The sequence below is a fragment of the Hemiscyllium ocellatum genome, chromosome 3 (genome assembly GCF_020745735.1).
Source record: "Hemiscyllium ocellatum isolate sHemOce1 chromosome 3, sHemOce1.pat.X.cur, whole genome shotgun sequence".
NCBI lineage: Eukaryota > Metazoa > Chordata > Chondrichthyes > Orectolobiformes > Hemiscylliidae > Hemiscyllium > Hemiscyllium ocellatum.
The window spans coordinates 145,552,111-145,562,899 of NC_083403.1; the positions used below are offsets into that span (position 1 = coordinate 145,552,111).

Below are 10,789 nucleotides of genomic sequence, written 5' to 3' on the forward strand. Positions count from 1 at the left end.
AAGTTGGTTCAGATTTGATTTTCAAGGAGGAAGTGAGGTCTGCAGATGCTGGAGATCAGAGCTGAAAATGTGTTGCTGGAAAAGCGCAGCAGGTCAGGCAGCATCCAAGGAACAGGAGATTCGACGTTTTGGGCATAAGCCCTTCTTCAGGACTTATGCCCAAAACGTCGAATCTCCTGTTCCTTGGATGCTGCCTGACCTGCTGTGCCTTTCCAGCAACACATTTTCAGCTAAGATTTGATTTTGCCTTTTTCAAAAGCAGGTTGATGTTTCCTGATTACTTAAGTTTTTCAAAGTGCCTCCACCTTCCATATGATACATATCTATGCAAACCTGCCATCGGCTAGCTAACTGGCCGAACATTTCTTATTTGTTATCTTTCATCCCTTTTGGAATTGAGGAATTGTATTTGCTACCTTCTGGTTTTTGGAACCTTTCCAGAGTCTATGAAATTTGGAAACTTAACACCATTACATCTGTTACCCCATGAACAACCTCTTTTAAAAGCCTAGGATGAAATCCATCAGGACCTGAGGACTTGTCAGTTTACTGTTCCATCACTTTGTTCAATACTGTTGGTGTAATGATTATACCTTCACTAAGTTACCTCAACCAAACAAATTTTACATCCTGTTGTTCTGATCAGAGGTTATCTACTATTAATGTACTAATTCTGTCCCTTTATTATCAGCACCACCCACCTCATTTACATTTATGCCTATCCCCGCTAAAAGTCAAATATCTTTAATATTAATTGTCCAGTTTTGGTCACCTAGTCATTACATTCACTTTCATTAATCAGCTTTTGGTTTTATTCTGTCTGGATTCCTTTCTAGGTTACCATCCCACTAGCAAATTAGTTTAAATCCTCCCCAGCAGTTCTGGCCAATTGAGGTGCAGGATATTAATCCCAGTCCTACTAGCAGCAACCCCTCAATCTTGTATGGGTCATGTCTGCTTCAGAACATCTGAAGTGGCCTAGCAAGTCAGTCAGTAGTACTAACCATCGTGCTGCCCCGTTTTTTATATAAAAGGTGATCAACTCTGATACTTTGTAATATACTCATGAGGTGTAGGTGCTGTTAGACTCAACCAGCTTAGTAGTGTGCTGCCAAGCCACTCTTGGTAATAGTGTTCAAAATTGTGGCGTTCTGACTCATTAGCTGAGAAGGGCTTGGGTGGTTCATAGTAAAACAGGAGGTTTCCTTGCCCATGTTTGAGCTGATGCCATGAGACTTTTTGGGGTTCACAGTATTGAGACACCAAGATTAACTCAACTCATGGCTGTATGTTTCCGTACTGCTACCTCTGTGGGTCTGTGGTGCATCAGGAATGGTGTCTGGGACATTTGTTGTGAAGTATGATTCTCTGAGTATGATTATGCCAAGTTACTGCCGAACTAGTCTATGAGGCTGCTCTGCCAATTTTGGCACTAGCATCCAGAAATAAGCAAGGAGCATTTATCCGGGGTTGACAGGGTTGGTATTCCGGGGCCATATCCCTCCAAACCCTTTCTATTCATAGCCCCACCCAAATGCCTCTTAAATGTTGCTTTAAATGTACCAGCCTCCACCACATCCTCTGGCAGCTCATTCCATGCACGTACCACCGTCTGTGTGAAAAAGTTGCCCCTTAGGTCTCTTTTATATCTTTCCCCTCTCACCCTAAACTACGCCCTCTAGTTATGAACTCCCCTCACCTCAGGGAAAAGACTTTATCTATTTATCCTATCTATGCCTTTCATGATTTTATAAATCTCTATAAGGTCACCCCTCAGCCTCTGACACTCCAGAGAAAACAGCCCCAGCCTGTTTAGCCTCTCCCTACAGCTCAAATCCTCCAACCCTGGCAACATCCTTGTAAATCTTTTCAATGAAGTGCACATGAATACTCAGTGGTGTAAGATATTTAATGACCTACCTATCTAGGTCAAGATGTTTAAAGGAACCATCTACAATGTTTATGTATCTGATTGTAACAGTTGGAGTCGATTTTAATACTGCTGAAGATCTGAATAAGTTACGTCTGGCATTGATACTATGCTAGTGGTATGGGTTTCACAGTTTTTTTGTGTTACAGTAACTGAGGCCAACCAAAATAATATATGCCATAATGTGAAGACCCTTTAAATGTTTGAAGGGATTTGTAATTGAAATGTCTCTGAATTTTTGTGGAACCATACCCTATTGAAGAACACACTTTTATTCCAGTTTATGTGCATGGAGAATCTACAATAAATATATTGTTAAAGCCCTATTTGCAAAACACTAATACTGAGTAATGTAAAGGGCATTTGTATCAGTTGATACTATTATGAATGGCCAACTGAATGACAAATATGTTTTCCTTAATATTGAAAATTCAATTTTGAAAAGCTTATGACTTGGGTTTTCAGAATTCTTGTTTCCTGTTGTGTTCAATTATTATTTCTTTAGTGCTTTATTATGGCAGGCAATTTCTCTGTATGCCTATGGACATTTTAATCTTTTGTAATTACTATCAGAATTTTCACTAATAGGGTATAGAGGATTATTTCCCACCCAATGCTAATTGTAATGCCTGCTTCCCACCACTTAGAGCACAGATGTTTAATAATACAAACCATTTGGTGGCTTTTTCTAGTTCAGAAATTCTGTCATGTTTAGAAAGCCAACTTCTTTCTTTCTACACAGATAGTGTATTGCTTTACTATAGTCAGCCACTGGGGAGTTAATCCAATTATTAGACCTTGCTTGTATTATATTATGAGTCCCATATTTAAAGAAAGTGAAATGGAGATTTGGCTTTCATGTCATTTCGGATCTGATTGGCAAATATAAAGAAAGAGAAATCATTCAGACTGCAAGTGTAATAATGACCCTTTAATGCTTCCCATATTGCGATCAAGCAATGTAACTGTTTTATTCATTCATTCATGGGATGAGGACAGCACTGGCTGGCTCAGCATTTATTGCCCATCCTTAATTGCCTAGAGGGCAGTTAAGAGTCAACCACATTCTGTGGGTCTGGAGTCACGTATAGGCCAGACCGTGTAAGGATGGCAGATTCCTTCCCTAACGGACATTAGTGAACCAGATGGGTTTTTCCAACAATCGACAATGGATTCGCAATCATAATTGGACTCTTAGTTCCAGATTTTACTGAGTTCAAATTACACAATCTGGTGGGGTTCGAACCCAGGTTCCCAGAACATTATTGGGTCTTTTGATTAACAGTCTAGCAATAATACCACTAGGCCTTTCAGTGTAACGGTCAAACAGTTCCTCGTGTATCTCTGGAATTCCCATCAATTGCTGATATATCAAAAATCTGACAATTTTCAAGTGATCCTGCCTGGTAACTCTTGAAATGGAGATCAGTTTAATTTAGATAGGATTGGGGATCCACTAAGGAGGCAAAGTTGTTAAACAGTGTGAGTTTTATTGACTGAAAGAGATAATACAATCTCAATGGTTTATTGCACTAATTGACACAACTAATATCTTACAGAACTTCTCACTTCATGAGTTTGTGCTTTAACTATTAGGCTGGAATTTGCTATAGAAGTAATAATATGAGTGATGCACACCTTCAATAATGTAAATTGTCCAGCAGGTTGGGTGAGAAAGAGATGATTTGTGAATAGAATACAACTTTGCCAGTTAAATTGCTCAAAATTAAGCTGTTTATTTGAGAGCATAGAAATTTTATTCTCTCCTCGGATGTTGCAGCAACTTCTCATTTTGAGTTGAATTTACCTGCCAAATTTAATGCCACCATTGCTCACTCAGGATTGTGTGCATGTTCCTTCTTTGTGATTAGGAATGATAGTTCCATTGAAGAAGTTTCTTCTCTCAGTTTGGTAATGATATTTCAGAGAAGTACTCCATATTACCAACCATGACTATAATACTGTATTTATTTCCTCCTGTTTGCAGTTCTGGAACCCACAGTGGCAGCTGTTCACCATCCCCAGACTCGTATTCACTTTACTGTTATCCATGCACATGGGGAGACTGCAAGGCTACAGATTCTTCCAACCGTCCAATATCAGGGAATATTTCAACAAATATCCAGAATGTACAAACCTCCTGGTCAAATCCATGGGCATATTCAGACAATGTTCAAAGCATGACCAGTGGGCGATCTATATCCCAATTATCAGGAGATGCTGTTCACAAAAGTTACTACAGTTGTCCTCGACTGAAACCTCCAAGTTCTCAAAAACGGTTTGCTCCTTTTGGAGCACTAAACCCTTTTTCCAATCCTAGTTACTCATCTAGTTCATCAGCAAGAAATTGGTTGGAATCTTCTGATCATAATAAGTCTCCAACCACTGCGTCAGAGCAATTTGATCCTTTTGATCCTACAGTCAGTCGTAGTACTTCTCCTGATCCAGGCTCCGTCAGCGTTTCTGGAGAGTTAAGGTACAAGCAGGAATTTAGAAACTGTGTACAGGATTCATTATATAAACAGACTGAAAGCATATCTTGTCCTGTCCCATCATCCCGGCCACCAAATGCCTGTGATTCAGACAACAACATCGTCATAAGAAGTACAGCTTCTCTTTCTCCTACTATTGTGAGAGGTGCTGAGGGTGGAGTCACAAGGGTTTATCTCACACAAGGAGTTATAAAGGTTCCTCCAGTGTCATCAAGAAGTACTACAGATATACCAGTTTCTGTCTCTTCATCTAATACCCCGAGTGTGCCCAAATTAAATGATAGTGGTTTATACTGGTACCCACCATCTGACCTATCTACTCTTTCTGTGGAGGAAGTGTCCAAATGCCTACGATTCATAGGCCTTTCAGAAGATGTGTTAACATTCTTTGTTCGTGAGCGGATTGATGGAAACATTTTTGTTCAGTTGACTGAGGAAATCCTATCTGATGATTTTAAGCTGACAAAGTTGCAAGTCAAAAAGATCATGCAATTTATTAAAGGATGGAGACCGAAGATTTAACCTGATACTATTTTTAGTCAAGTCAATTAAGGGTTAGCTTTAATTCATTGAACCTTATGGTAATTTGTGTGGTTTTCTTTAAAAAAACACCTTCAGATGTTTAACATGTCTCAGATCTTCTTTTGTCATAGAAACTAACAGGAATGTAGATTGGTATGAAGGAGAACTGTTATCAACTTGTTATTTCCATTGTTGATAACATTGCACGCTTTAAAATTGCTATATTTCTTTTCCCATTATAGAAAATTTTAAATGCACAATAGATTGAATTATTTTAGAGATAAATGTGAGTTAAAGAGTTAAATTATTTTTGAATTGTTGTTGATGCCTTATTGGAGTAGAATAGTCTTCAGGTTATACCAGCAAAAGGTTATCTCCTTAGTCAAATTCAGTACATTTTCATTAACGTTTAATGTGCTACAAAAGTGGAAAACTGAAATGCAAATTTCATTTTCAGTAGATAACTGCTACTGTTACCAAGGTGAACTAGAGTATTGATAGCTAAACTCTTCTATTAATAAAACAGTGGAACTCCAATTTTAAATACATTTTATTACCCATACTGTTTTCCTGTACTTGCAGAATCCACCAAACAAAAATAGCAAACACAAGAAAATGATCAAAGTAAAATAACTCTCGTGCAGCATGTGGTTATTGTGACAGCTAGAAGAAAAATTTAAGTACGCATCTGGGAGCAAATATACAATTGGCCTTTTCCATAGTACATTGAATATACATATAATTTAGCACATTGTTTTAGCCAGTAATTTGATCTAAAAATGTACTGTACTAATCACTACTGTCTTAAAAACTGTTAGTCTATTATTTGTGGAAGACAACTCTACATTATGCAGTTTAATGGCTGTGGTTTTTCCAACTACCTTTTGGGAAATTTCTGTATATGTATATTTATGAACAAGCATCTCTTCTCAGTACAGATGCTCATGTTGATATAATTTTCTTTTTTAACATTGAATGTTGATAATACTATAATTGTACTGAAATGCCTAAATTTATGCATAATTTAATCTAAACAAATCAATAGAGAATAGAACACAAATAAGAAAAAGCATCAATGTATGACTATAGCATTTTTTGTTTGAACCTCTCTATTTGCATGGGATAGGCTTTGCTTTTCTCATAGAAGTACATGTGATTGGAAACATTTTTCTTCAATCAGTGTTAGCAATCTTGCAATCTCCAATTTCATTGTAGTGCACTTACTGAGAAGGTAGTGTCATTATAGCTTGTGGTAATGGCCCAGGTTAATATAATAGTTAATATTTTCTGCACAACTAGCCATGCTTTCTGCTGCTCCAGAAGTAAACCAGTTGCAGATATAGAGCTCAGCAGGTCAGGCAGCATCCAAGGAGCAGGAGAATTGACGTTTCGGGCTTGAGCCCTTCATCAGGATTCCTGAAGAAGGGCTTATGCCCGAAACATCGATTCTCCTGCTCCTTGGATGCCACCAACCTGCTGCGCTTTTCCAGCAACACATTTTTCAGCTCTGATCTCCAGCATCTGCAGTCCTCACTTTCTCCCAGTTGCAGATATAGCCAAAATATCAGAACAAAAGCCTATTGTTCTGCTATTGAATGACCAAGCTAGAAGCTATGGTTGGCATGCCGTCTCACTATGGCCAATTATGAAATTAAATTCAACTAATTTTAAACTTTATGTCATCAGAAAAGTAACCATCAGAAGTGCTGACATATCATTTTCACAATTGGTTCACTAATGTTCATGAGAATGGGGCACCTATCACCATGAGCAGTTCAATTTGATGCTAGTCAGGGGTGATTGCTTAAGAGTCTAGATCATTCTTGAAACATGGGCCAAGTGCCAGGTCTCTGCAGGTCATGCAACTACTGACTCCTGTAGCATGTAACTTCAGTGGCTGGGAAGTATTCTACAATTACCAGAAAAATGGTTAAAAAAAAGTATAATTGGAGTCCTTTGATTTGAAGAGTTTGAAAATGGAGGATGGGCATCAGCAGCTATTTTTAAAAAGAACAGGAACATGGAATAGCAACAAAGGTATTGAGCATCTGATTCTGAAATCAGTGTATCATACAGAGGGATGGGAATAGGTTAAAGGTAAATATTTCGTGTATCTATGACAACCATCTGGAGTACTGTGTAAAATTTTGGTCTCATTATTTAAGAAAGGATATAAAAGCAGTTCAAAGATGTTTCACTTGACATGGCATTGAGGGATCACTCATGATTTCAAGATGGACCTGAAACTATTGGGGTCTTGACAACAAGAGATGATCTTATTAAAACATACAAGATCCTGAAAGGACTTAACAGGGTGAATGCTGAAAGAATTTCGCTAAAGACTAGAACAAGGGGACTCGGCTTAAAAATAAGGAGTCTACTACTTATAATGGAGAAGTTATTATTTTTATTTGAGATTGCAAGTCTCACATGTCTTTGGAACACTCTTCCCTAGAGGGTAATGGCGGTAATGGTTCCTATGAAGGAACAATTCAGTTAGTGCTACACACCTGTTTTTAAGCTTAGTCCTTCAAATGCTTCTATTTCAGATTGTGATCCAACTTCCCTTTACCAGCCTCCACCACTCTCTCAGATTCTGCTTTCCAGATTTTTATCATTCTGTATAAAAATGATCTTCTTCATGTCACCGTTGATTTTTTTTTGCCAAGTACCTTAATTGGTAACCCTTGTTTCTTGATCCTTCCATCACAGGATCAGTTTCATCCTATTTATTCCAGGCACCCTATGATTTTAACAACCTCTACCACATCTCCTCAACCTTTTCTCCAAAGAAGGCAGTGCCAGCTTTTCCAATATTTCTATATCATTGGCATTTTTCATTCCTGGAACCATTCTCGGGAATCCTTTCTGACTCTCTCTGATGCTTCTCAATCCTACATAAAGTCTGATGCCTGGTACTGGATATTGGTGAGACAGGCCGCTTACTTGCGGAACGCTTCAGAGAACACCTCTGGGCCGCCCGAACCAACCAACCCAATCACCCCGTGGCTCAACACTTTAACTCCCCCTCCCACTCCACCGAGGACATGCAGGTCCTTGGACTCCTCCACCGGCAGAACACAACTACACGACGGCTGGAGGAGGAGCGCCTCATCTTCCGCCTGGGAACCCTCCAACCACAAGGTATGAATTCAGATTTCTCCAGCTTCCTCATTTCCCCTCCCCCCACCTTGTCTCAGTCGGTTCCCTCAACTCAGCACCGCCCTCCTAACCTGCAATCCTCTTCCTGACCTCTCCGCCCCCACCCCACTCCGGCCTATCACCCTCACCTTGACCTCCTTCCACCTATCCCACCTCCATCGCCCCTCCCCCTAGTCCCTCCTCCCTACCTTTTATCTCAGCCTGCTTGGCTCTCTCTCTCTTATTCCTGATGAAGGGCTTATGCTCGAAACGTCGAATTCTCTATTCCTGAGATGCTGCCTAACCTGCTGTGCTTTGACCAGCAACACATTTGCAACTGGACATTGTACTCAAGTTGAAACAAACCAGTGTTTTATACAAGTTTAACTTGTGTGTCCATTTTGTTAAAGCCCAGAATATCATATTTTTTATTAATTAATCTGTGTCTCAACCTGTCCTGCCACTTCCATTGGCTTATGCACTTATACTTTCCAGTCCTCCTCTTTCAACTGGTTCTCCAGAATCGTATCATTTGTTATGGGGCTGGATTTTATGGCAAAGAATTGGGTGGTCCCACATGTAATGAGACAAAACAAAATGATGTGATGAGGCAAAATTGCCAATCAGTCCTTCACATCAGTCTCAGATGTTACTGGGTGCCAAAATTCGAAGGTCTCCCCTAATATTTGAAGCAACCACTTAAGTAAAATCAAAGTGCCAAAATTCCAAAAAAAAAGGTCATATTTGACTTGAAACATTAACTTTCTTTCACTTTCCAAAGATAAAGTCTGACCTGTTGAGTTTCTTCAGCATTTTCTGTTTTTATTTCAGTTCGCCTGCATGGGACTTTGCTTTTAACCATATACTTGTATGTAAAAAAAAAATGATAGGTATTAAGCAATGCAACAGGACAGAGTGAAATATCTACCACTGGGAATGTGGCTGCATGTAGCAGCAGATTCTGCTGCTGAAGCTCGTAACAACTGGGTATTTTTGGACTTATTGGTTAAATTTTTCAGCCTGCCATTGAGGGAAAAAAGAAGAGAATCCCTACAGTGTAGATAGAGGCCATGCTATCTCTGTAACCCTGTATTTCTCATGCCCAATCCAGCTAGCCTGCACAAGCCTGGACACTGTGGGCAACTTAGCATGGCCAATCCACCTAACCAGCACTTTTGGACTGTGGGAGGAAACTGGAGCACCCAGAGGAAACACATGCAAACACAGGGAGAATGTGCACACTCCACACAGACAATTATCCAAGGCTGGAATCAAACCTGGTGCTGTGAGGTAGCAGTGTTAACCACTGAGCCACCATGCCATCCTTCCTGTGGAGGACTTGCTGTTCATGGCATATCCCCTCTGCCATAGGACATCTTAGCTTAGATACCAGTTTAGATGCAGATCTCTGTTTGTGCCATTAATTTACTTCTCGGCCTTTTGGCTAAGTTCAAGTGTAATTAGCCTACTTCCTGTGGGGTAGCCATTAATTGGCCAACTGTTGCTTGATTTCATTACTTAGAATCATAGACTCAGAGACTTATAGCACGGAAACAAGGATACATTGGAGGCATTGGAATTCCAATTGGAAATCTACCAACAAACACATTGACTTGAATCCCATTTACCATCCTCTGAGAAAAAGAACAGGAAATGGCATCCCAACAGAAAGTGGCATCACCACATGAAATGACATCACCAACCTAACGAAACCTAACACTTAAATAGAAAGCGGGTCATGAACAACAGCGCTTCACCGGAAGCTCACTGCTGATGTTACCTAGTATGGTGACGAGATGTGAACCTTATGGCTCAGTGAGCAAACTTACATCCAGAACCTCAACCTGAGCTACAAACCTTCTCAAAACCCCCTTTATATTCATATACCCATCCAAACACCTTTTTAAATGTTGTAATTGTATCAGCCTCCACCACTTCCACTGGCAGCTCATTCCATACACGTACCATCCTTTGAGTGAAAAAGTTGCCCCTTAGGTCTCTTTTAAATGTTTCCCCTCCCACCCTAAACATGCCGTCTAGTTCTGGATTCCCTGAACCCAGGGAAAAGACCTTGTCTATTTACCCTATGCATGCCCCTCTATGATTTTATAAACCTCTACAAGGTCACCCCTCAGCCTCCAATGCTCCAGGGAAAACAGCCCCAGTCTATTCAACCTCTTCCTATACCTCGAACCATCCAACCCTGGCAACATCCTTGTAAATCTTTTCTGAACTCTTTCAAGTTTCACAACATCCTTCCTATAGGAGGGAGACTAGAACTGCATATAATATTCCAAAAGTGGCCTAACTAACGTCCTGTAGAGCCACAACATGATCTCCCAACTCCTGATTTGCTTTTCCAAAATGCAGCCCCTCACATTTATCTAAATTAAACTCCATCTGCCACTCCTCAGCTCATTGGCCCATCTGATCAGGATCCCATTGTACTCTGAGATTACCTCCAATTTTGGTGTCATCTGCAAATGTACTAACTGTACCTTCTAAGTTCACATCCAAATCATTTATGTAAATGATGAAAAGCAGTGGACCCAGCACTGATCCTTGTGGCATACCACTGATCATAAGCCTCCAGTCTGAAAAACAACCCTCCACCACCACTCTTTCTTCTACCTTCGAGCCAGTTCTATATCCAAATGTATTCCATGTCATCTAACTATGCTAACCAGTCTACCATGAGAAACCT

The 10,789-nt window shown here is 40.0% G+C and overlaps 1 protein-coding gene across 1 annotated transcript in view; it reads left to right on the forward strand.

Annotated features, from left to right (window-relative positions):
• Nucleotides 1-4,944, forward strand: part of gareml (GRB2 associated, regulator of MAPK1-like) — a 286,660-nt gene extending 281,716 nt beyond the window's left edge. Inside the window, exon 6 of the mRNA XM_060822069.1 lies at nt 3,918-4,944. Coding sequence (XP_060678052.1) covers nt 3,918-4,944 — 1,027 coding nt within the window. The remainder of the gene's footprint in view (nt 1-3,917) is intronic.
• Nucleotides 4,945-10,789: the final 5,845 nt, after the last annotated feature.